Below are 27,658 nucleotides of genomic sequence, written 5' to 3'. Positions count from 1 at the left end.
CTAAAAGAGGGTTAGGGTTACTTAATTTACTTACCCCGTCGGGATCTTCACTTGTGGTCTTCTTCGGGATTTGATAATCATACTGATTCCATTGGACCATATAAATGAAATAAATGCAGATGCAAAAGTGTACCTGTGCAAAATTAATGTTAGTTAGGAGCAGTATCCCATCAGAGCAGAGAGGTCCCCTCTGCAGCAGTTTGTATATAGAAAAAGAAGTTGATGATTAGACGTGAGTTACTCTCTTTGGTCAGGTACAAATTGCTGCTGACTGATCTAAACAAAATACTGAGATTCGAAGGCACAAAAGAATGAAACCGATAAAAGAAAACACACCAATGATGGCTACATGATGAATCCACAGAAGGTTGTTGAGTATGGTAAGATCTGTACACATGAACTTCATCTTGTCTGTGAATTGCTGTACATATAGTATAAGGCCAGATTCAAGGTACTATAAAAGGCGCCTTCAACCTCTATTGTTTCTTTAATTGATTTTTATTTATAAATGAAAGCGCTTTGTAAGATGCCCTGAACTACACAATTGAAGCTCTTGACCTTGAATACTGGCCAAATATTAGCCATCAGGTGTATTTGCATAGAACAAATAACAGATGTGCATTTGTTGGACCATTCACTAGGTTTTAAATAGCATTAGAATAATGCTGTAATTAAAAAACTTCTTAATTTAAGCAGTTGCCTTTTACATCAACAGCAATCAAGCATCCTACAGAAGACATATACAGGCTCTTATTGTAATGGCATAATTGTGACTCCACATTAACTTTGCCAGGTTCTTGGCAACTGGAGCCCTCTGTTGAAAAGGCTTGATCTTCCATCTAACAATGTCCTTGGTATTAAAATTGGGTGATGATGCCTTAGGTCCATTGGAACATTATGTTTCATAGTGAGGGTGTGGGGGTGTGCTGAGGAAGGACATCCTATTGCCGGTGAGAGAGGTTCTGATTTAACGTTCATGTCTAATGGATGGGAATGTTTTTCAGCAAGTTTATGTGTTTCTCCGCCATAATGGATCCCACTGTTAGCCCTTGAGGAACAAAGCACAGATAATCAGTTAATACCAGAAGTGGACAGTTCACAAGAAAATGTATCAGTCATAAGAAAACAGGACACACAGCATTGCAGATTGAACTAGCCCCTTGTTAGGATACTACACGTGATGTTAGGGTAGAAAGAAAAATTTGCTTAGTTTAATCCCATCTAACATAAATGAGAACAAAAATAAGTGAGCTATTACTTACCGTAATACTCAGACATTTCCTCAGCTGCATATTATGTAATGTTCTAACCCAGTGGTTCTCAATCTCGGTCCTCAGGACCCCACACAGGTCACATTTTCCAGGTCACCCAGCAGTGGCACAGGTGTATTCATTACTCACTGACACCTTTTAAAAGATCCACAGTTGAGTAATTATTTCACTTGTGATTCTGTGAGGAGACCTGGAAAATATGCACTGTTTGGGGTCCTGAGGAATGAGTTTGAGAACCTGTGTTCTAACCTCACGGCTATTTGAACCTGCCCATATAATGTAGACCTATCATTGAGGATTGAAAAAAAATTAACATTATAGAAAACGAAGGTTGCCTAGACATGAGTGAAATAAGAATCCTGGGGTTTTTGCTGATTGGCTGTCTTGACAACCTTGTTACTAGGCAGATTAAATGGTTTGGGATCAGGTGGTTTGTTAGCTGGCCAATGCCTGGAATTGTGGGTGTGCATGTGACTATCAGTATAAAAGAGGTGATTGGCATTTGATCTGCCTTTTTGGTGATTTCTGGAGTACAACTAAGTGTCACACCCTGTGTTTCTTGGTTCTACCCCTTGTCATTAGTAGTCATCCATTCCATTTTCCTCTCGTCATACCAGCCCTGCTCATCATGCCCCGTCCTAAGAGGTCTGCCCCCCTTCCCAGCCGGCTGGCTGAGTTTTCCTACCCACTCAGGGCTGCCCTTGCCAGCTCTCCTGCACGCCCACTCTCCCCCCCATCTGGCCTCCCCGTTTCTCCATCCCAGCGCATCCTTTCCTTCCCCCCTGGTTCCCCTGGCACTCTCAGTTCAGTGGGCAGTAGCGCGCCCGCTTCCCCTGCCAGCAGTCCCCCCCTCCCGCTGGTCGCGCCTACAGCTCCCGCATTTCCAGCTCTTCCCAACCCGCTGGGTTACCTCTTCCACATCAGGCCGCGGCTGCGGCTCCTTCGGTCCTCACTCCTCTGGCGCCCGCCTCTCCCGCTGTGAGCTGCCCTCCATATCATGCCGCGGCTGCGGCTCCTTATGTCCCCGCGCCTCCGGCGCCTTCCTCCCCCGCTGGGCTCTTACCTCCATTCCATGGCGCGTATGCGGCTCCATCAAGCCCCGCCCCTTTGGCGCTCGCTTCCCCCGCTGGTTACAGCGGGCGGGGGATTTCTACTTTTCCAACATCTCCATAGCCCCCCGGTCCCGTTTGTACGGCGGGTCCGGTGGCCATTTTAGCTTCAGCGGCCATTTTGGGTCCCACTTCAATGGTGGGATCCAGCTCATATGTTCAGCCTCCTGCCACCTTTGCCTCCACACAGGGCAGCAGGCAGCGTGTCCTGCCTAATGTTATTGCCCCCCCCTCTATTTTCAGTACCCCTCTCTCTCAGCCGATTCCCTGGTTGGCAGGTTCATATCCGCCCAATCCCTTAGTTGGCTCACATCTCCCCCCCCCCTGCTTCCCTTTCTTCCTGGGCTCATCCTTCTTGGAGCGCTGGCCCTGCTCCACCCGTCATTTCTTCTGTTTCCTCTGCCCCCCATTTTTCCGTTTATTCCCTGTATGTTTCTCCTGCTTTTCCCCCTGGTTATCCTTATTGGCAACCCCCCCTTTTACAGCCCCTTCTCCCTGGCAATCCTTCCCTCCCCCTTCTCCAGTCATTCAACACCCTGTTTCCAGCACTTTTTCTCACCCACCTCTGGTGCCCATGCCCCCCATTTCCACCTTTGCTGTTACTGCCCCCTCTTTTTCTGCTCCTTCTATACCTTCTTCCTCTATCTCTGCCCCCCCTTTTCCTACCCCCCCGTTCCCCCCCTATTTCCTCCCAGCCCCCCACTTCTTCCGTTGTCCCCCTTTGTACCCCCACCACACCCCCTCCGCTCTCTGTTCCACCAGTTCCCATTTCGGTTCCTCACGCTGGTGTTCCAGTTTCAGATATGTCAGCGCCGTCGATCATTCCGGATCTCGTGGGGGCTGTCGCGGTTCCTGTTCCTGTGCGTGTAGAGGTGGACACGGAGGCGGCTCCGCTGGACCCTCCACGTGAAGTTTCGGGAAATTTGGTTCCACAGCCAGGCGCTGGTGAGTATGACACATCCTCGTCTTCTTCTTTTTCTGCATCATCCTCTCATTCGTCTGGTTCCCTGAGGCGCCCGCGCAAGATAGCTAGATTAGTGGCACGGCATTTGGCTAAGAAGACACAGAGCAAGAATAAGACAGGTGAGGCCCCCGTCCAGGTTGAGCCACCACCTGGAGCGGACCGTACATTGTGCGAATACTGCGGTTCTCCGGGGGTTGCGCAAAAGCATTAGAGAGCGAATCCGTAGGGGTAAGTTTGTTGATTTCTTCTCCCTCATGGACGAGATGAAGAAGGGCCTAACTCAGTCTAAGAAGCCAGGAGGGATTGGTGAGGATAGTTATTGCGGTTACAATTCCTGGCTAAAAGGCATGCTTATTTTTGCAGCGTGTTATTTAGAAACGCGACCGGAGGAACATCAGAATGTTATCAGGTACATTTACTTGGTGCATGATATGTTCGCTCGGTCACGGGGTACATCGTGGAAGGATTATGATTGCCAGTTTAGGCGTAAACATGAGGGTAGTCGCATAGTCCCTTTTGGTGTTAAAGATATCGAAGTTTGGCTCGAGGTTTCGCAGCAGCGACGGCCTCCTTCGGACGCAGCGCCCCCCGCAAGGTTGCTTCTGTTAGGACTGGTGCATCGGCGGTGACGAGTTAGGACTGCTGTTAGGACTGCGTGTTTCGCTTTCAATGACTTGAGGTGCGCCTCTTGTCGTTTTCGTCACTCCTGTCGCATTTGCAATGGGGAACACCCGGCCAAGGATTGCCGCCGTGGCTCCGGAGCCGCGGTAGTTGATAGGGCCGATATCTCCAAGACGGCTAGTTAAAGCTTGGTCACCCATTTGTTTGCCGGAGCTTACTAAGTGGTTAGCTCGTTATCCCGATAGAGAGGCTGCTGCCTTTCTGTGGGATGGTTTTAAATTTGGCTTCGGTTTACCTATTTCCGGCCCTCTGTACATTAATGCACCCGCAATTTACGTTCCGCCCGGGAATTCCCTCAGGTGTTGCGAGCTAAGGTGGATTCTGAGGTTTTGCTGGGTAGGATGGAAGGTCCTAAGAAGGCGCCCAGGAAGTTTCGGCTTATTCAGCATTTATCCTACCCTCATGGTAATTCGGTTAATGATGCTATACCCGATTCGGCTTGCAGTGTGGTTTATCAGTCATTTGACGATGCCTTGGGTTTAGTCCGTAGTTTTGGTGTGGGCGCTTTGCTAGCGAAGTTAGATGTTGAGTCCGCATTTCGCTTGTTACCATTACATCTAGTTGCAATGTAATGGGGGTAATTTCTTTGTGGATAAATGTCTGCCCATGGGCTGTGCGGTCTCCTGTGCCTATTTTGAGAAGTTCAGTTCGTTTTTACATTGGTACATAGTAGCGGGCACTGGTCATCTCGGTGTTGCGCATTACCTTGACGATTTTCTCTTTATAGGTACAGAGGGGAGCGAGGTTTGTACGGATCTCCTATTTTCCGCCACAGCTTTGTTTAGAGTTTTGGGGGTTCCTGTTGCGCATGACAAAACAGAGGGCCCCTCATCTTGTCTTTCTTACCTGTGTGAATCGCGTCACCGGTCCCCCTGCTGCCGGGGTTTGTGATTTAAAAGCGCGGGGGGGTGCGGGCACATCGCCGGGGCCGGGAGGATTGCCTGCCTTCCCGGGAGGTCGGGAGCGGCACCCGATTTTCGGGAGGCTCCCGACCAAATCGGGAGGGTAGGCAAGTATGCTACTACTACTGGGGGCACTACAAGGGGGGGACTACTACTACTACTGGGGGCACTACAAGGGGGGGGCTACTACTGGGGGCACTACAAGGGGGGCCTGCTACTGGGGGCACTACAAGGGGGTGCTACTACTACTGGGGGCACTACAAGGGGGGGACTACTACTAGGGGCACTACAAGGGGAGGGGACTACTACTAGGGGCACTGCATAGGGGGGAGGGGACTACTACTAGGGGCACTACATAGGGGGAGGGGACTACCACTGGGGGCACTGCATCGAGGGACCACTGCTGGGGGCTCTATATAAAGGGCAATACTGGGGGTACTGCATAGGGGGGAGACTACAACTGGGGCCACTATTTAAGGGGCATTGCATAAGGGTTACCACTATTGGGGGCACTGCATGGGGGGTGGACTGCTACTAGGGGCACTATATAAGGGGCACTGCATAGGGGTACCACTATTGGGGGCACTATATAAGGGGCTTACTACTGGTGGCACAAGGGGCACTGCATAGGGGGGACCACTACTGGGGGCACTATATAAGGGGCACTGCATAGGGGGTACCACTATTGGGGGCACTATATAAGGGGCTTACTACTGGGGGCACAAGGGGCACTGCATAGGGGGGATCACTACTGGGGGCACTACTGGAGGCCTGAATAGGGGTGTTCTCTCCTGTGGCACACGGGGGCACTGCATATGGGCACTACGATGGGGGGCTGCCCCTAATCTTTATTTTTACCTTACATTAATCCCATATGGACCTGCCTCCTCCCTGAAACATTTGAGGGCGGGGGGTGCCATAGCACGCACGTTCTTTGGGCACCCTGGCTACACGCTACTCCTCTGCCAGGGCCGCCTGCATGCATTTGCCCGCAGGCTAAAAGTTGCCAGCCAGCCCCTGCTGGGGTCCATAATGCGATCGCTGATGCATTGTCCCGATTTCAATTCTCCCGTTTCCGTTTGCTGGCGCTGGCGGCTTCTGCAGTTGGGTTACCTTGCCCTCCTTTTGTATGGCAGATTATCAGGCCGGAATAGAGGGCCTGGCGCAGAGGTTGCTGGCTCCCGCAACTCGGAGGGCTTATGCTGCGTCGTGGCAGGATTGGCAGGCTTTCTGTTCACAAAGCCCTCAGCCGGGTAAGTCTCCCTCGGAGTTGATGTCTAGGTTTGTGTGGGGGCATTACCAGCAAGGTCATTCCAAGGCTTCCATGACTTCGGCGCTGGCGGGGATTTCCTTTTTCAGTAAATTAAAAGGTTTACCAGATCCCACCAAATCGTTCATCCTTTCTAAAGCCCCTAAAGGTTGGGCCAAGGAGTTTCCCGCCAGGGCCGACTCCCGTAGGCCTATCGGTCTAAATCTCCTTGTCCGCTTGCTGGGTGTGGTGGATAGTGTGGCTTCGGATTCTTTTGAGGCTTCGATTTTTCCGATTAGTTTTTGCAGTCGCGTTTTTTGGGGCTTTCAGGGTCAGTGAGATGGTAGCTTCCAGCAAGTCCTCGTGTCCTCAGGGTTCATGATGGGAGATATCGTGTTCCAGGAGTCATCTGTTTTGTGTAAACTGTGGTTTTCCAAGACGGATCAGTTAGGCCGGGGCAGGTGGGTTACTTTGCATAGACAGGATGACGCTTCGGTTTGCCCAGTGCGGCTCGCCGCTTTATATATGGCTGGTCGCCCAGCAGGTGGTGCCCAATGGCTGGTGCACTCAAATTTGTCCCCTCTTTCTAAATTTCAATTCGCTGCTGTGCTTCGGCGTAGCTTAGTGGCGTTAGGCTTAGATGGCGCTAGTTACGGGACTCATTCCTTCAGGATTGGTGCCACCACTAGTGCAGCGGTAGCAGGAGCGTCAGCCAGTGGTATTCAAAAGATCGGGAGGTGGAGGTCCTCTGCATATAAGACGTATGTTCGCTGCGACAAGCTGTAGGTGCGCTCCTGCGACAACCCGAAAACGTTGCGTACCGTCCAATGGTTAGCATTCGATAAGTGGGGGTGTGAAGGAATTTTTTAGTTTTTCCTCCCGGGAGCCATCATCTGGCCCAACTTGGTTCACGGGGAAGGTTTTTTAGTTTTTCTCCTTCACTCGGGTTACCTGTTTCCCCCATTGCATCCTGGCTAGGTTAGTTGCTATGTGTTAATTTTTTTGTGTGCAGTTTGGTTTTGGTGCGGTGGCTCACGGTTAGGGTGTTCTTTCCTTACAGGGGAAGACTTTGGAGAAGAGCAGGTTTGGCTGGTCGGCCATTCCTATATTTATTGGGCTGAACGGCATGGTTTGGCTAGACGGGCCAGTGAATTGTTGGGTGGCAGGCATGTTCGCTGGATAGGTGTGCGTGGCTTGCTTTGTGCTTCTGTGCGTGATTTGTTGGAGGAGTCTGCAGCGAAATGGGGTGTACCTGACTGGTTGGTTCTGCATGTTGGTGGGAATGATCTGTGCAAATTGAAAGGTTTGGAGTTGCCTTTTCAGCTGAGAGAATTGGTTGATGCAGTTCGTTTGCTGTGGCCGAATGTGCGCATTGTATGGTCTGACATAGTGCCGCGGCTGATTTGGCGTGGTGAGCGTGATCACAAGGCTTTGGATAGGGCTAGACGTAAGGTCAACAGAGCTTTGAATAAGCATGTCTTGCCATTTGGTGGCTTGGTAGTCAGGCATAGCTTTTGGGGTTCGGATTTACCTAGATTTTTTCGCCCAGATTGGGTTCATTTTAATAATTTGGGTTTAGGGTTGTTTATTAAGAAGTTGCTTGCCTTTTTGGATTAGTGTTTTTTTCCTTTGGTGGCGGGCCAGTCTCAATTTGGGGCTGGCTTTGGCGGGAGAACGCTGGATCTCAGTGGCTTTATTGTGACGCAAGAGAGCGTTGTGAGGGCGCTGGACCTCGATGTAACATGACGAGTCTGTCCTTCTCGTACGAGGGGACCCGAGCGCTTTTGTACGGAAGCGCGCGGAGTAGACTGGCCCAGGAGGGAGGCGAGACCTTCACAGCGTAAGTGCGTCTTTAGGGGGAACGTTTTAGTCGTTCCCCGTTTAAGTCAGTTTGAAAGCTGGAACTGAGTATGCAGCGTCTCCTGGCCACCATGGTTAGGTGAATTCATTAATTAATTAATTCAGAAATAAAAGCTGTGACCTTTTATCCAAGCTGTTATGGTATCCGTCTCTTCCTTTATTAGATAAGTTAAGTGCTTAGTTAATTAAGGTTGGTTAAGGTATTTAATTAGCAATAAGCCAATGGAGATCTTATTATTTAATCCCTAGTAAAAATATAACTCAGTAATGTACTAGTGGCAATTATATATATATACTAGTACTATAATATGTGGAGGTTCTTCTTGTTTTCACTAACGTTTTGCCAGCATTTCGCCAGATCTCGCCTTTGTGTTTAGACCAGGGGTGGGGTACCTTTTTTCTGCCGAAGGCCATTTTGATATATATAACATTATTCGCAGGCCTGGTGCAGGCCATGCCCCTCCGCGTGATGCCACATGGGGGGCGGGGCCACAATCGCGAGTGATTACAGCAATGCCCGAAGCATCCTGAGGATGTTTCGGGGAGCTGTAAGGGCAGCGTTGTGACCGTCTGAAGCATCCTAAGGACGCTCCAGGCGGCACTGCTGCATAGATTCTGGCTGCAGGGTGCAATTCTAGGCACCTTGATAGCCAGATGAGCCTAGCAGAAAAAAGCTCAGAGGGCCAGACCAAATGATTCCCGGGGTCATATACGGCCCCTGGGCCTGAGGTTCCCCATACCTGGTTTAGACAGTCAGGCTTCCCAGCAACAGCTTGCTGCTAGGTAACACATATAGTGGGCCTGATTCCAATTTGGATGCAATGCCAATGGTCACTGAGTTGAGCTTTTTTTTTTACTGCACATGCACTTAATTCACAAGCGCATGCATCCCGATTGTGTTTGTATAGGGTCACAGTTGTGATTCCAGATGCATGCACGGAGAAATACAGTGAAAATGTAGTGGGCATTCCTGAGCGGTGACTGGGTGATGGCAAGGCCGAAACTAGGATATCTGTCACCCGGTGCAAGGCAGCAATTTTGCGCCCCCTCCCTTCCCGTACCTGGATTGTGGCCTTGCTCCTCCATAAGGCAGTGTACTAGTCAGATATCCCTGGTATAGTGACTTACATTATTCCACACACCAGAATGCCCATTACACATTATGCAACACATGGTAATGCCTATTTCCAAAGTGCCACTTACATATTTGCCCGATACCATTTTATGCCCCACAGTAAGACTTCTAATTACTTTAAAATTACCTACTCGTTGTCATGGGTTCCATGCTCGTTGCCAGGGGGTTTCACGCTCGTTGCCATGGGGTTTATGCTCGTTGCCAGGAGGTTTCACGGGAGAAGATGCAGCTTTCAGCATCTTCTCCCGACACTTGCGCTTGTCTAACAGACACTAGAGGTCCAGTAGGACCTGTAGTGTCTGTCTCCTCCTTGGCGGCGGCCAGTTTTGGATGGCCGTTTTCAGCAGAGTCCATGCAGACGGCTAGTCCGCATGGAATCTGCTGAAAATAGTCATCCAAAAATGGCCGTCACCAAGGAGGAGACAGACACTAGAGGTCCAGTAAGGACCTCTAGCATCTGTCTCCTCCTAGACGGCTGACATTTTTGGATGGCCGTTATCTGAATCTGCAGCCAAGCCACCGTGAGTCAGCCTATTTTCACCCCCTGCATTCCGGCACCCGGTGCACGTGCACCTCTAGCCCCCCCTAGTTGCGGCCCTGGTGATGGCTATTCAGACGCACAGAGATGGTCTGTCTTATGGGAGTGTTATGGCAGTGTTATGGGAGTGTCGATGAAGTGTTTGTGTACACAGACGTTTAATCGCTGACATAGGAGACCTATTCAGATGGATAATCTGCACCTGCCATACGGCTGGTGTAAGTATCGATGGTGTGACCAATGGTGGCGTATAAAGATGCACCAGGCAGTATTACAGCATCTACAGATACACAAATGTACACCAGGAAAGGGCTATGTAGCTGCATTCTGCCTGATCCCTTTGAAGAAACCGCTACAGGAAAACAGCGGAGAAACATGTGAGGGCTGTTCCTGCATATGGCACGTTTTGGGGAATAACTTGCTGATCATTTGCCTGGTGTCCATACTCACCTTTAAACATCAAGCCGATCCTTGCTGACTGCTGCCTATGTAAGCCGCCGAATCCTGGCCATGCTCTCCCTCCCCTGCATCACATGAGAAGGACTAAGATTTGGAGCTACTGCCCACATATGGGTAGGGACACCTACTGAATTATGTGTTTGGAAATCCGGGGGGAGGTTGAAACAAGCGCTGGCAGCAGAGAGTTTTACAAGCTGGCTAAGTAAGGACATCCAAGTGTGCTTTAATCTATAGGACTGGGCATTTGATTACAATAGAACTCTCTATATTGGAATCAGATTGATACAGACTATTTTGTTCGTCAAACTGGACAGATGCCTAATGCAGTGATATATATTAAGGCTTTTTAAATATGTCACATATTTGAATAATTTTTTAATATATATATTTTATGTTGTTATTGTTGATCTTATATGCATAATTAAAATTAATTTGATACCGAATATAGCGCTCTTTATGAGTATACTAAATACTTTTGTTCTATATAACTTTGGTGTTACAGAGTCACAATATAGGAGCTGCTTAGAATAATTATATATATATACTTTAGCGCCTGAATTTTTGTTATCTATATTCCCTACATAATATCACCACTGCACAATAATAATTATACAATAGTACTATATTTGAATAAATAGATATAGAAAATTACATCTGCCGTATTTGGGTGTGGTATATTTTGACATTCATCATGTTTAAATTCATATTGTCAGTGTCCATGTCCACAGTCAGGTGACCACTTACGGCAGATCCAAATGGTGCTTTCGCCTGTAAGTATATTGCTAATCCTAACCCTTAACACCTAACCCTCTCCACTAGTGTATAACCCTCCCCCTCCCCTCCCATAGCCTAACTCTAATCCCCCCCCAGTCCGTGCAGAATTCTGCACATGTCGACATCTTAACTGTCAACATTGTGATGTCGACATTGTAAATGATTACATGCTGAACTATACAACAACAGTAACTGTACTATTCAAGAATAATAGCAAAATGTATCTGAGATCTTCAGGACTTGGAGATGTCCTTAGAAATGAGGGACATTGGCAACAACACACATATTACATTATTCTGTGTCATTATTTTACAATGCTGTTGCAACTTATAGGAAAAATGAAACAATTGATTGTCCGTTGTAACTAATAACAGCATCGAGTAGTGAGAATATAGAAGTATGTCTTAAATTTAAAAGAAAAATGTTGAAAATGTTTAGCTATGTCCAGCATTGGCATTTAAATAATTTTGGAAAATCAACATTAAGAGATAACTTTACGCAAATATCTAAATTTAGCAGTAAAGCTTATATCCTCATGTTTACCTGCCATTGCTTTTTTCTTTCTCAATTGTGCTATTTTTGAAAAACCATGTCCAACAAACTTATAACAGTTATACAAGTATCCTTATTCATAATGTATTAGCCTGATCAAACAGACAGGAGCTAATAAAAATAATTGGTGGCAGTAAGCACGCCCCCTGGGCAGCACTAGACACGCCCACTGCGGTGGAGTGCTGATGAAAGAGTTGGCTATAGAAGCTATGAGGGGCCCCTTCAAAATGTTGCTATGGGACCCACAAAGTTCTAGCTACGCCCATGGTCACTAGTAAGTGATGGTTAGAGGCACTGCTCAAGATGAGAGCTTCTGTAAATGTGATCTCACTAGCCGGATCCTCTAGAAAGCCGTTGAGAGTTTTGAATATTGTAGTTGTGACAAGGGGCCTGATTCAGAGCCGCTAGTAAGCGGCCAGTCATTCGTTCCGAGCGATGTTTGCCCAACTGCGCATGCGTACGGATCGTAATACGCATGCGCGAACCAGTCAGTGTGGCCGAAAATCGTTTGTTCGCTAAATAGCGAATGCCTGCTATTTTGAGTGACAGGAGGAGGAGTATGTGGGTGGTAACAGGGGAAGGTGCTTGAAAACGGAGAGTGGAGATCAGAACACAGGCGTGCTTAAAGGTCAAAACGGGCGTTTTATGGGTGTGCATAATTAATACAGCAGCGTCATTGACCACGTCACTGGGTTGTTTTATAGTCAGAACTGCTCGCAAGATTGTGGTAGGAAAAACCAACCACAAGAATAGCGAGCAGTTCATACGCTGGTCGATGTACTCGATTAATCTAATAAATAGCGGACATGACGTAGGATGCGAACGGCCAGGGGGCGTATTTATCCAAAAAATGACCGCAAGATTGTTCGCTCGTTCAGACATGGAGGCGTGAACAGACCGCAAAGAGCGAACGGTTCATTCGAATAGCCACCCCCTTTTCCTGAACGACCGTCCGCAAATAGCGTCCGGCTCTGAATCATGCCCAAGGTGTTTAGCATGTTATTTATTGTATTTATGGAAATGGATTAAAAAAAACACTTTTAAAAGCCATTTCTTCAATTCCTACCTTACCTTAAATGAGAGTCGCCATGAGTCCCTGATGACTGAGGGTGTGCCCAAGAGGATGATGTGGATCTCGGTTGTCTAGCTGAGGGTAGGTGGAAAGATGGATCTGATATATCTGAAGTTAAAACCAATAAAAAAATTTAAATTTAAATTAAAAAAAGCACCAATGCATTTGTAATTTTCCTAACTGTGTACTACAACTCTGACAGGATTTATTATTGTCGAAAAATAAATGTATTTGGACACAGACCTGTGTGATGCACTGATGCATGTGGGTATTTTCCGTGACCATGGGTTGGTAGCGTGGCGTACCGGGCTGGAAGACTCCGGAAAACCATAGGTCTTTGCTGAGAGACCAAAAAAAAAGTTTTCGCTTTTTGGTATATACAGACTTACATATATATGAATGATAATATTACAGTTATATGCGGAAGCCACAAATATTCAGGTACTAATATCTATGAGCATAGCTTACAATACATTAGTGGAATGTACTAAAGTAAACAAAACACACTGTGGGTGCAGTATTTTATGAATTCAGGAGGAAAAGCAACATTTATTTATGCAAATGGCGGACTGCCTGTCTCTATAAAGTCACGTGTCAGAGCATATAGGATGGAGCAATTTGGAAGAAAAGCTGGACACTTGCTTCTAGTCTTTGAGAAGAGTCCCTTCCATTAAAATAAAAACGATGTCTGATTTATTTTTAGTTTGTTACCAAAGGGAGAGAGTCCCTGGCCTTGTTGCAACATTTATTGTGATACTGCCAAGGAAATGAACAACAACAGGACATACTGGGATAAATACACTGTACTATGGCCCTGATTCAGAGCCGGACGCTCTGACAGAGCGCTCGCTCTGAATCAGGGCCGTCCCTGCTCCTTTTTGGAGCGGCCTCCTGGCCGCTCGCATAGCTGTGGGTGACCACCCACAGCTATAGCGAGCGGCCAAAATGATGGTTGCGATGGTCTTGACCATCGGGCTTGCGACGAGACCCTGCGGTAGGGTCTCGCTGCCGCAAGCCCAGGAGTGCTTTTGGCTCTATCAGAGCTAAAAGCACTCCCACTGACATCACTAGTGATGTCAGTGGGGCCGGACCCAGACGGTAGGCATTCCCATGGGAACGCTTCCGTCTGGGCAGCCACGCCCCGACACGCCCACCAAAGGGAGCGTGCTGTCAATCACCATCGACAGCACGCCCCCTTTGGTGCGAGACCCTTAACTACGGCTTGGCCGTCGTTATTCGGGTCTCGCGCATGTGCACGATGGAGCCGCCTCCATCAAGTGCATGCGCACTTGGGCACCATCGACCCGCTTGCGAGCGCTCAGGCCCAATGATCAGATGTAGGACAATCACCTGCCACTCACATCCAATTCTGGTACTACCTCTTTGGCCAGATCTATTCCGCTGCTGTCCATGTCTCTGATGACATTTATTGTGATGCTGGCAGGGTTTCCTACTGCAGTAACCATAAATACTGGCACATGTGTTTATGATATATTCATTCTGATCACTGAAGAATTGACTGATAATCTCTGAAAACTTCATCATTGCAAATGCTAAATTAAGAATACCTTCAAGTTTGCTCTATCTTCTTCTTAGTTAATATTTACAGCTTACACACAGAAGAAAACCTCATTGTGGGTGATGAGTTGAACATACGTTTGTTAGTGAGACATAGATTGTGTGTTTTCATTTGCAATGCACATGCACCTTATACGTCTTTGACACTATCCATCACAAGCTCTTAGATCTGCCAATAACCTCTCCCATGCCACTCTCTACTTAAAGAACTCCGTACCCTTCCTGACCAGACTCTCACGCAAAAATCTACCTTTCAAATATTTTCTCAAAACCTAACTTTGCACTATAGCCTCCACCGGAATGGTATTGAAATGCCGGCGGCTATTTAGCTGCTAGTTCAAATCCCGACAGCGGCTGCCCGACAGGATGAAGATCCCGACAGAGGCAGGTAAGTACCCTAACCTCTCCTGTCTCCCCCACTAACCCTCCCTTAGTGGTGCCTAACCCTAACCTCCCCCCCAAGTGCCTAACCCTAACCTACCCCCGGGGGTGTCTAACCCTAACCCCGCCTTACTGTTCCCTAAACCTAACCCTCCCGGGGGGGTGTCTGACCCTAACCTTTCCCTGGGGTTCATAACCCTAACCCTTCACCCGAGGGGTGCCTAATACTAACCACCCCCCCCCCAAAACCTAACACTGTTCCCGCTAACTTGCCTAAACCTAACACCCCCCTCGTGTGGGCACGCGTTCTCCTGGTTTCCGGCATCGGGATTATGATAGGCGTCGGTATTTCGAAGCCTATCATGAATCCTTTACCTTCATTCAGCAGTCGGTATTGTGGGCGGCCGCCGGTCACATAACTACATCCCACCTCCACCATCTGATGCTACCAGCTATCATCCTGTTCCTCTAGTTCATATGGTTCCAGCTTTCCCCCTTCATTTAGGGGTACAATTACTAAAGTGAGAGATTTTAGAAGTGGAGATGTTGCCCATAACAACCAATCAGATTTCACTTAACATTTAACTAGCACCTTCTAGAAAATAATAGAATCTGATTGGTTGCGAAGGGCAACATCTCCACTTCTAAAAACTCTCACTTTAGTAAATACACCACCTAGAGTGTAAGCTCTCATGAGCAGGGCTTTCCATCCTTTGTTTCATGTCAGCACCATCTATGTCAATCTTCTATGTCCGTGGTTTATTGATATGTACTGTATGATATGTGTTTTTTAGTATGATTTGTTATACTGGCTGTTAGGCACTGCAGATTTTTATGACATGTCATATATAAATAAGTGAAAATGATGATGGTCTATTTCTTATTAAACCAACATAAATCTTGTAGCACCAATGCACTGATAAAACACTAAGAAGACAGATACTTAGACCTTGAGAGAACTCAGAGCCACTGCTCCACCAGTGGAGAAGATGCAAAAAAGAGATGTTAAACATTTCAGGTAGAAAACAACACAAGACATAAGTACCAAAACCTATAATATACCCAGGAAAATAAGAACTTCAGTTCTGCAACTGGTCCATATAACTGGGTCAGTAAAGCACTTTCACTTAAGAACGGTGGTTTCAAGAACCATGCTGTTAAAGTGCTGTCAGGCGGTAGACAAGAATTGCTTCTAAAGAGGAAGATGCCAAAGTTGACTGATGGATAGATTAACCAGATCTACATATCGGCACTGTCTGGCCCAGTAGGGCACCATACCCATACCCTTTCCAGATTGACTCTTCCATGGAATGAGAGAAGATAAGTGGAATCCGGGGAAAATGGAACATGTAGACAAACTAGAACAGCCATGAAGCTGCAATTGTGTAAATAAGACATGCCTACATTTCATGGTGCTGAAAAGAAGGAGCATGTGATTTAGCTGCAAAACCAATAGATATATTACCAGTAATCACCATGTAAGCACCAGACCACAAAACCACAAGATCGACTGACTACTTACCTGGGACCAGGCACTGACATCTCATACTGAGACTCCTCATTGTCCAATCCCACCCGCAATGTAGGTTCCTCATGGTATGCAACATTTCTCATGGTATGGGGCCAACAGATACCGCTTCATGGTTCAGATTACAGATGTTTGGTTTGGTTTTACGCGGTTATGTTCGGATCTCAAAAACAACATCATATTGGCTAGCTGGCTCTCACGTGTTTTGGATAGCCAAGAAGATAAATCTGAACTAATCCGAACTTGCACTAATTTGTCGAAAAGAACCAAGTAAAAACTGAACTGCTCATTTCTAGTCCAGATAGACAATGTCATAGCAGTTGCTTATCAGCAGCCTAACTTTCTGGTCATGAGGAACTATATCCAGGTTCTGGGGCCAAAAAGATGGCCCTAAATTCCAGGAAATTGACTATTATGATAGACTCCTGAGGAGATTATGGGCCTGATTCAGAGATGGATGTTAATGCATTCGTTAGTACAACCGCTGTCTCAACAGCTGTTGCGGAAATATGCAAATGTTAATCTCAGCCTTTACCTAGTGAACCAGCGTGCGATGGTGAGTACAAGCGCTAAGATGACCACTTTTAGGCTCCATGGACTGTGCAACTGTGACGGTGATTGTAAACACTCCACCATCAGTGCACCATCAGATGCGGTAACCTGGGGTTACTCAGGCTATTCATCTCAAGCACATCCAAACATGGCCTCTGAGGCTGTAAATGTGTGAATTGAATGCAGCCGTGATCTAAGACACAACCTTGACACTCTCATAATACGCCCCCAATAGACGGTCTTTTTTTGTGAACACTTTAGCTCACTTCCTAGTCTCCATACTGAAATGCCCATGCACTGCAGACGCCATCTATAGTCATAACGATGTTGTACGTGTTTGCGTATGACATTTCACACCTCGGTTACCATGTGTGGAGTAAGGGTTTCCTAGACTTTTTGCGCATTAGCCAAAAATTGCTCAACTACATAAACATCAGCATTACGTCTGTTTCTCAATCATGCCCTATATACCCTGCATGCAGTTATGATGAAACACTTCCTAAGAGATGTCTCCACACCATCACATGAGAGCAATCCCTTCCCCTATCCCCGGAGACAGATATCTGTTAGGGACAACATGCCACTTGTAGAAGTGTAATCCAAATGGACTGCATGTGCAGCTGCTTATACAGTCTACACCACTGTTATGCAGTATCAGAATGGAACGCTATGAAAGTTAACAGAGCCAAAGATGATTTAGCATAAAATGGAGAGGGCAATTCGTAATTTATTCTGGATTGGGTAATCTCCAGGATTTGGTCCAGATTTTTAACAAACATGACCCTCTGACAGCACAGAAGTGTCACCATAGAGCAGGGGTTTCCAACATGTGGCCTTCCAACTGCTGTAGAACTACACATCCTAGCATGCCCTGCCACAGTTTTGCTATTAGGGCATGCTAAAAATGTGGCAGGGCATGCTGGGATGTGTAGTTTCACAGCAGCTAGAGGGCCACATGTTAAATACTCCTGCTATAGAGGCTATACCATTGTCGGGGATCAGCAAAGATGATGACAAACCAAGGTAAGCATTTATAATTGAAAGTGTAGTAAGCACTGGAGATCCTACCATAAAGGTAAGCATCCCTGAAATACTGGGATGTGAGAAAATCCCCTTCCCTCATGGTCTGAATAACAGACTGATGGGACTACATCTTGAATTGCTCACAAGAACTGGAGAGGTTACTGAATTGTCCAGAGCCTTGTCATCATCTTCACTCAAGGAAGATTCCACAATTGACTCATCTAAAACAGTCACCAGGCGAGTAAATGGTAGGGAAGAGGGCGATTGTGTTCTGATCCTTTGAACAACATTTGAGTTATGTTAGGACAGAGAAAAGTGAATTTTTACAGTGCCATGTGGTGAAACATAACCACAGCTGTGTCACCCTACTGCTGAAAGAAAAATGACAATTTTGTAAAAACCTGAATTCTGAGCATAGTATTATTGTATAAGGATTTGCCAGGTAATCAGAAACATCACCAAAATAACTCCAGTTAGAAAACTAGACACCCTCAACCAGTGGCAGCTTAAGAGGTGGGGCTGCAGCACAGTACAAAATTCAATAGGGGAGTGTGATAGGAACACTGGTAAAGTGGTCAGTGGTTAATACATTTGTCCTAGGTTTTTGACCTATGTGTTCTAAAAAACCCCAGAAGAAAAGTCTGCAGTGAAGCAGATTTGAGTGTCGGCTTTTTGAAAAGCCGGTTTGGGTCTTGGGGGTGTGGATGTGAGGAGAGGGAGGGCTCCATCCACAGGCCACTCCAGGTTTTGGCCTTTTTAGCCTGTTAGCAGGGAGCAGGCTCATTAAGTTCTGCACCTGGAACTGTCTGATATAGGCTGTGTGTGATTGTAAGCTAGTGTCTCATACCTGGGAGAGCAAGCAGACTGGCTGGCTCAGATACACTTGGTGAAAACTACATGTAAGTCTTGTGCATACACTTGTGTTGATGGTGGAGGCAGTAGGCCCCACTATTTCTTTAGAGAGGGAACCTCTTGTCTAGTTAGCGCCCAGACGGGCTAGCGTTTACTTTTATGTTTTGGTTTCCTTTTATGTTGCGCAATAAAGACAGGTACCGACCAGCTAGTATGAGACCCCAGACTGGTGTACTATTTTTCCGGCTGCTGTGTGTGTGAAGAGGGAGTCCATCTATCCCAGGAGAGGGACCCCTAATCTGGTCGTGTTAAAATTGGTGGAGAATGCGGGCACGCCCACACTGAAAAGTGCAGCAAGGAAAATTTGTCCTTTAAAATTTAATGGGGCAGACACGTGATTATTGAATCCCTGAAGGTGGCGTCAGCCAATGCTCAGAGAGGCAAGGTTCAGCTTCCATCCAGCACCTGGAGGTAAAATGGAGGATGTTGTAAAAGCCCTGCTACAGGCTACGGCAGCTCAGCAGGAGACTAATAAAGTTCAGCAGGAAGCTACCCCAGTACAGCAGGAAGCTATCCGGGCTCAGCAGGAAGCTACCAATGTACAACTGATGGCCTTGGAGGCAGCCCAGAGGCAGCAACAAGTCACCCTCGAGGAATCCCGCCAGGCTATTAAGGAGGTGGTACAGCACCTGGTCGCCCAGCCTGGAGATGCTACTACTGGTTCTCCCACCACCACTCACTCCATACGAGCCAGTCACTTCCTACAAAAGATGACTTCGGGCGATGATGTGGAGGGAGGCGTATCTCACCGCATTTGAGAGAACAGTCGAAAGGGAGGGTTGACCCAAGGAGCAATGAGCAAGTCTGGTGGTACCTTTCCTGTCTGGGGAGCCACAAAAGGCCTATTATGATTTATGCCTGACCCATGCTAAGGACTATGTGAAATTAAAACGGGAGATCCTAACTCGCTTGGGAGTCACCACCTTTGTTCATGCCCAATGAGTCCACCGCTGGGAGTTCCAAATGGACAGACCTCCATGCTCACAGATGCACGACCTCGTCCTTCTATCCCCAAGTGGCTACAGCCCGAGACGCTGACAGGACCACAAATAGTCGAGCGAGTTGTGATGGACCGGTATCTGGAGATCCCTACCTGCATCCTTGTGCAAGTGGGTGAGCCATGCCAACCCTAAGTCCGCAGACCACTTAGTCGAACTGGTGGAGAGGTACGTGGCAGCTGAGGAGCTGATGAGTCTGCCCCACCGAGCCCCGATGGCGCACCGGCGAACTCCCCTCAACAATGGTAAGACTGTTCCTGGGAAGAAGGGTGCTGGGCGGTGGAATGTGCCTAAGACTGAGGGTGGGGAACCTGAAGACAGGCCTGCCAGGCCAGGAAGGTTCCTACCCTGCAAAAGACTAGACATTAATGTGACTCAATATTTCCAATGTGGGGACTTCGACCATATAGCAGCTAATTGTTCACTTACCACTGAGCCCATGCAATGTGATACTGCTTCTGTCAACCGCAGGGGGTCTTTCTTTGCACATCCAGCCAGTACTGCTGACCGGCAGGCTGAGACAGATAAACACATGTGTGTACTCACTGTGGAAGGCAACCGAGTAGAGGCTCTGTTAGACTCTGGTAGCCTGTTTATACTTTTGAGAACTGAGCTGGTGAACCCTTTGAAGCATAAGGGAAAAACTGTTGGTATGACATGCATACATGGGGATACTCTGTATTATATTACTGCCGAAGTGAACATCGAGATGCCATGTGGTTCCGCAGTAGTCTCTGTGGGTTTGGTACAGGGCTTAATGTATAATGTGATATTGGGAACAGACTTTGCTCACTTCTGGAAGTTGTGGGAAAGCCGGTTTTGCACAGTGGTAAATCATCCTGCCTCGTCTGAAAGGGTGACTGATGTAGTGGCAGAGTCAGAGATGTTCCCAGTTTGTAGTATGATGGGCGAACTAGAGAATGCGGAGCGTGATGTTGGCTCGCCAAGTGTTGTAGAGCCCGTTGATCGTCTGCCGGATTTAGAGGTCGGAAGAGAGGTCTTTGCCGTAGAGCAGTTAAATGACCCTACTCTGATGAAAGCCAGGTAGAATGTGAAGGTGGTCAGTGGTAAACCCGTAGATCTCGATAGTCCCTTGACGTATCCTTACATGGTAATATGTCAGGATCTGTTGTATCAGATGACTAAGAAAGGGGAGGAGATTGTGGAACAATTAATAGTCCCCAAAGCTTACAGGAGAACGGTGTTAGATCTGGCCCATGGTCATATAGCAGCAGGCCACCTAGGGGTACAGAAAACCATTGAGCGAATCGTGCAGAGGTTTTTCTGGCCCGGTGTCGATAAAGACGTATCTGACTTCTGCGCCTCCTGCCCTGAATGCCAGTATCATGCTCCCAGACCACATTTCAAAAGTCCTCTAGTCCCACTACCAATTATAGAGGTACCATTTGAAAGAATAGCTATGGACTTGGTGGGACCCTGAAGTCTGCCCGGTGACATCAATATATTCTTGTAATTCTGGACTACGCTACCAGATACCCGGAAGCGATACCGCTACGCAATACATCAACCAAGTCCATTGCTAGAGAGCTGGTCCATGCTTTTAGCAGATTGGGAATACCTAAGGAGATACTAACTGAGCAGGGTACCCCGTTCATGTCAAAAGTTATGAAGGAGTTGTGCCGCCTGTTTAAGATTAACCAGTTAAGGACCTCGGTTTATCACCCCCAAACCGATGGTTTGGTCAACAGGTTTAACAAGACCTTAAAACATGTGTTAAGGAAAGTAGTCGACAAAGATGGTAAAGATTGGGATTATTTGTTTCCTTATCTGCTGTTGGCCATAAGAGAGGTTCCCCAATCCTCCACCAGGTTTTCAACTTTCGACTTGTTATATGGGAGACATCCAAGAGGGTTACCAGACGTTGCCAAGGAGACGTGGGAAGGGCAGTCCAGTCCTTATAAAACAGTGATTCAACATGTTTCCCAGATGCAAGAGAGAATTGCGGCTGTAGTCCCGATAGTTAAGGAGCACTTGGAACAGGCCCAACTAGCACAGCAGAGGGTATATAACAGCAATGCATGGTTAAGCAACTTTGCTCTTGAGGGACAGAGTGCTGGTGTCGGTTCCCAAGGTGGAAAGTAAACTGTTGGCTAAGTGGCAAGGGTCCTTTGAGATCTTAGAAAAAGTGTGACAGGTCAACTATAAAGTTTGCCAGCCGGGGAAGAGAAAACCAGAACAGATATATCATGTGAACCTGGAAGTATAGAGCAGCACTGTCAGCCGTCCAAGCTCCTCCAGTAAATCCAGGTCCCGTGGTACCCGAAGTGACAGTGGCAAAAACCCTGTCAGCCAGTCAACAGCAGGAGGTCAAGGAATCTTTGATCAGAAATAGGGTACTGTTTTCTGACCTGCCAGGAAAAACCACGGTCATCAAACATGACATAGTCACTGACCCGGGGGTTAAAGTTAACCTAAAGCCCTAAAGGGTGCCCGAAGCCCAAAGAGAGTCTGTGTCAAAGGAAATTAAAAAAATGTTAGAGTTGGGGGTAATTGAAGTATCACATAGTGAGTGGTCCAGTCCCATTGTGCTGATTCCAAAGCCCGATGGGAGTGTGCGTTTTTGTAATGACTTCCGAAAGCTGAACAGTGTTTCAAAATTCGATGACTACCCAATGCCAAGGGTGGATGAACTAATTGAAAGGCTGGGGACAGCAAGATATTTAACCACTCTGGACCTAACCAAAGGGTATTGGCACGTGCCATTAACCGAAAACGTCAAAGAAAAAACAGCTTTTTCTGCACCAGAAGGGTTGTTTCATTACAAGATGTTACCCTTTGGACTAGATGGGGTGCCTGCTACCTTTCAAAGAATGATGGATAGCTTCCTAGACCCCATAGACGATATGCTGTGTCTTATCTGGATGATGTTGTCATACATAGTCCTGATTGGCAGTCTCACTTACCCAGAGTATAAGCAGTGTTAGACTCCATCTTTAAGGCAGGTTTGACTGCCAACCCGAAAAAGTATTGTCTAGGGATGGAGGAAGTAAAATATCTGGGATACACCATTGGCAGAGGTTTGATAAAACCACAGCTCAATAAGATTGAGGCAATACAGAACTGGCCACGACCCCTCAATAAGAAGCAGGTGAGAGTCTTCTTAGGGATCACTGGATACTATAGGAGGTTCATACGCAGTTTTGCCACCATTGTGGTCCCACTTACTGACCTTACCAAGGGCAAACAAAAAATCATGGTGGAATGGGGTCCTGAAGCGGAGAAAGCTTTCCAAGAATTAAAAATGGCCTTATGTACCCAACCTGTTCTAGTGACCCCTGATTTTGACAAAGAGTTTGTGGTACAAACCGATGCGACTGGTGTAGGCATCAGAGCGGTCCTGTTCCAAAGCAAAGAGTGTGAGGAACACTCTATTTTTTACCTAAGCAGGAAATTGAATATACATGAGAGAAACTATGCCACAGTGGAGAAGGAAGCGGTGGCCATAAAATGGGCGTTAGAAACTTTCAGGTACTACTTGGTGGGCAGGAAGTTCAAACTGATTATTGACCATGCCCCTTTGAAATGGATGTCAGAAAACAAGGACAGTAAAGCAAGAATAACAAGATGGTTCTTGGCGATACAAACCTTTACATTTTCAGTAGAACACAGGCCAGGAAGCCAGCTGGCCAATGCAGACGCGTTGTCACACGTTCATTGCTTGGGGGCTTCAGTTGTTCCGCCCCACAGGTCGAAACAAAGGGGAAGAACAACTGAAGGAACACTGATAAAGTGGTCAGTGGTAGATACATTTGTCCTAGGTTTTTGACCTATGTGTTCTAAAAAACCCAAAGAGAAATGTCTGCAGTGAAGCAGATTTGAGTGTCGGTTTTTTGAAAAGCCGGTTTGGGTCTTGGGGGTGTGGATGTGAGGAGAGGGAGGGCTCCATCCACAGGCCACTCCGGGTTTTGGCCTTTTTGGCCTGTTAGCAGGCTCTTTAGTGTCTGCACCTGGAACTGTCTGATATAGGCTGTGTGTGATTGTAAGCTAGTGTCTCGTACCTGGGAGAACAAGCAGACTGGCTGGCTCAGAGACACTTGGTGAAAACTACCTGTAAGTCTTGTGCATACGCTTGTGCAGTAGGCCCCACTATTTCTTTAGAGAGGGAACCTCTTGTCTAGTTAGCACCCAGGCAGGCTAGTGTTTACTTTTATGTTTTGTTTTCCATTTATGTTGCACAATAAAGACTGGTACCGACCAGCTAGTACGAGACCCCAGACTGCTGTGTGTGAAGAGGGAGTCCATCTACCCCAGGAGAGGGACCCCTAATCCGGTCGTGTTACAGGGAGCCACACCAACTGCCAGCCAAAACGTTGACCAACATCGCCAGCCGGGACTCACTGCCAGTTGGTGAGGCTCCTCTATTTGAATTTTGGATTGCTATGCAGCCCATCTCTGGAGCCTCCACTGCCCTCAACTCTTCCTCCAAGGAATACTGCTCATGTGTGTAACTTACTGTTTGTATTTTACTGATTGCCAGAGATGTGGATCCAATCCAAGAGAAAAAGGAGCACATTTTGTTCTCTCTCAGCACTCACCTGTACGCTACCCATCTCAGCCCCCTGAGTGTTGCTTCCCTGATGAAAAGAGGAGGTGATTTTGATCTGCCGCGCATGATTGCTGGGAGACACCAGGGGGTGGCCCGTATCTACAAAATTTTTAAAATAAATGCAACATTATAAGAGACAGACATTTACATGGCTGCATACATGATAGTACATATATAATATACACACATACATATACACACATACATATACACACAAAGATATACATGAATATATGAGAAATAGCCAGTAAAATAGAGTAGCAATGTCACCTGACTCATTGTGAAAGTGTGTCATAGTGCATAACCGTCAGTGAAGGTAGAATAGACCTGGAAATGTTTGTTTTCTGTTTAAAATAGAAACGTATAAGGTCTGAAGCCTTTGTGCTATGACATGGTTTAAATGGTCACACGGAACATCTTGGTGGTATGGGTTAGCTTAATTCCCAATAGGTATATAAATAATCTGTAGTCTATAAATATAGTTTGGTATATGCACTCCTCCGACTACTTCCCCTCTCATCACACCACATCCTGCCTTGTGCTCATAAATGTGGAGCGTGGGGGCTTCATCGTGGAGTGTTGAGACTGTATCAGGCCAAAATTAAATGAGAATGACCATTTCCTACTGAGCCATGCAAGGACATACTTACATTTCCTACGTATGTTATAGTATATCAAGTATATTTATTCCTGCAGGTGAATTAATAGGCTCATTAGTAGAACAGATTTGAGACAACTGAGCTGTGAATGAACATTGCCAATAGTCAGCGGTGAACCACACAATAATAGAGTTTTAGTGCATGATAAAGTATTTGACAATTGATACCTGGTGTCATGGGCTCAAAGGACAGACTGCTCTTCAGTTCTGGAGACTTGAAGGAACGATGTATGCTTGGAGGGGATGTGAGGGATCGCTCCGTGTCTCTTAAATCTAATGTAGAGTATGAAACACCACGGTTTAACAACAAAGGCTGATGGGGGAAATAAAGACAAATAAAGCAGAGAGAATAAATTAGTCTTATAGGTCATAATCATATTGCGTAATATAATACTGGTGTGAGGATACAGAGTTAGGGGTATATTTATTAAAGTGCAGGTTTTTAGAAGTAGAGCTGTTTCCCATAGCAAGCAGATTCTAGCTATTATCTTCTAGAAGGTGCAAGATAAATTATAAGTAGAATCTGATTGGTTGCTATGGGTAACAACTCCACTTCTATAAACCCCCACTGTAGAAACTATACCCCTTAATATCTAGTTATTTAGGCCCTGACAGCCAACTGGTGTGCCCGTAGGTCAGCCTAATGCGGGCCATACATCTACAGCCTGATTTCCTGTTCTGCCGTTGTCGATCCAATCCACCGATCGGCAATCTAAAACGCTGATCGGTGGACATCAAAGATCAACTATTCATCGATGGATCAGGAAAAGATAGCATGTTAAAGATCTTGACTACCCGCATTTTTTGGTCAGGTTAGGCGAATCGATGATTTCCAACATGTTGGATTACCCCGGTTCCCCGACCCTGGCATCATCAACAGGGGATTGGGGCAATTCAGCGCAAATGTATAGGCTCCATTATGCATTATCCCTGGCATTCATGCTACCTCAACATGGGATAAATTGCCAAGCAAATAGTGGGTCAAAATCCCTTTTGTTATATACGAGGTCTGTCTAAAAAGTTTGGTGAATGCTGATATATCTGCATGCAACACTTGCAACAAGGCAGGCTTGCCGACAATCTAGCTGCCTCTTCCAGGAGGAGGCAGCCAGTTCAGCACATCAGTGGGGGTAGAAGGGGGCGGAACAATTTTGAGGGCAGGACAGGGGGCGTGATCGCGTCATCACTGCCCCGCCTCCACTACACAACGCGCCGACTACCGGCATTGTGTAGCCAGGGGCGGGGCCATGATGATGTGATTCATTACAAATCGCATCATCAGTTCCCCCGACCGAGCCACTTTGACCAGGTAAGAGCGGACACCAGCGGGGGGGAGCAGATGCAAGCGGGGGGTGCGGGAGGGTTGCACCAGCCGGGAGACTTGCCCTCTCTTCTGGGGGGGGGGGTCAGGAGCGACACCCAATTTTCGGGAAGCTCCTGACCATTTCTGGAGGGTAGGCAAGTATGCAACAAGGTCGTTCATGCATGCTGACATGCATGGACATGTCTGGATCTGCCCCCAGTCGGGGTTTGCCCGAGGCCGCCACCGCACTGCAATTGCATTCATTTCAACAGAGTGTCCCGTGCAGTGTGCGTCGAACAGCAATGGAGCAACAACACAACATTAAGTTCTGCTTCAAACTGGGTAAATTGGTGATGGAGACGCACAAAATGTTGGTGAAAGTGTACGGGCAGGATGCTGTGAGTAGAAAATGTGTGTACGATTGTGTGCACGATTGTGTACGATGTGCGTACACACATTTTCTACTCACAGCATCCTGCCCGCACACTTTCACCAACATTTTGTGCGTCTCTGTTGCCAATTTACCCAATTTGAAGCAGAACTTAATATAATGTGTCATTGCTCCATTGCTGTTCAACGCACACTGCTCGGGACACTCTGTTGAAATGAATGCAATGGCAGTGCGGTGGCGGCCTCGGGCAAAGCCCGACTGGGGGCAGGTCCAGACATGTCCATGTATGTCAGCGCGCATGAGCGACCTTGTTGCAAGCGTTGCATACAGATATATCAGACCACTCACCGAACTTTTTAGACAGACAGCGTATAAACACACACAGCACACAATAATAGCAAAAATTTTAAAAACTAGTGGGTTAACCACACTACAATTTACACTCTCCTATTACTCACTGGTATCTTTGTCTCAGTCATTTTGTTTTGCTACTCAGCTATGCTGAACACTACTTTAACAATGTGGTAGTGAATAAGTTCAATAATTTTCATATTTTGGCAGGTATACACAGTTGCAAAGTCCGTCAAGGCTTCACAATTCACTTGTGCTGAACTTTCATTACTCTGACCAGTCCAGCACGGTCTGTAGCTCTGTATTGCTGATAGTCTAGTGCGCTACTGCACAGACTATATTTTGTTCCTCAAGGGAGGCTTCATGCCACTGAGGTCAGTACTGCGCATGCGCGCTGTCATTTTGTCACTGTATAAGAATACCACAGTGGGAGACGGATGTCTCCTACTTAGCTCTAGAGAGACCAGCGACATTACCCTACATTCACCGCTGTTCCAGCATCCTGCACAGCTACCTGCTGGCTGTATACACTCACCGGCTGATGAGCTGTATGACACCCTGCTCCACTCAAGCTCCGCTCCATCAAGAACCAGTGTATATCACAGTGAGTACAACTGTACATTAGTTGTCCCCCAATAAACCATCCCACTGGGTAAGCAACTGGGCTGTTTGTACTGATAAGGCAGGTGCTGGTGTGTACAAAAACTGTGCCATACCACCATACTTATACACACATATTTCCAACAAGTTATGGGCCCAGGCAGGCAGGCTACAAGTAGACAGATCCCAAGCTATTAGAATGCCCACAGCTGCACAAAGATGTCATCTTAGGCACATGCAAGACACAGAC

General features: G+C 47.0%; 1 protein-coding gene across 1 annotated transcript in view; it reads right to left on the bottom strand.

The window, feature by feature from the left end:
* Window positions 1-780: 780 nt before the first annotated feature.
* Window positions 781-27,658, bottom strand: part of MEF2B (myocyte enhancer factor 2B) — a 37,419-nt gene continuing 10,541 nt past the window's right edge. Inside the window, exons 4-8 of the mRNA XM_088478525.1 lie at window positions 24,932-25,076; window positions 24,095-24,204; window positions 12,810-12,906; window positions 12,566-12,674; window positions 781-1,048 (exon numbers count right to left, since the gene is read on the bottom strand). Of these exons, the coding sequence (XP_088334651.1) occupies window positions 781-1,048; window positions 12,566-12,674; window positions 12,810-12,906; window positions 24,095-24,204; window positions 24,932-25,076 (729 nt within the window). The remainder of the gene's footprint in view (window positions 1,049-12,565; window positions 12,675-12,809; window positions 12,907-24,094; window positions 24,205-24,931; window positions 25,077-27,658) is intronic.

The sequence above is a fragment of the Taudactylus pleione genome, unplaced genomic scaffold, assembly GCF_031769625.1.
Source record: "Taudactylus pleione unplaced genomic scaffold, aTauple2 ptg000214l, whole genome shotgun sequence".
NCBI lineage: Eukaryota > Metazoa > Chordata > Amphibia > Anura > Myobatrachidae > Taudactylus > Taudactylus pleione.
Note: the sequence above shows the minus strand (reverse complement) of the source record. Positions and strands in the feature narration are given on the sequence as shown.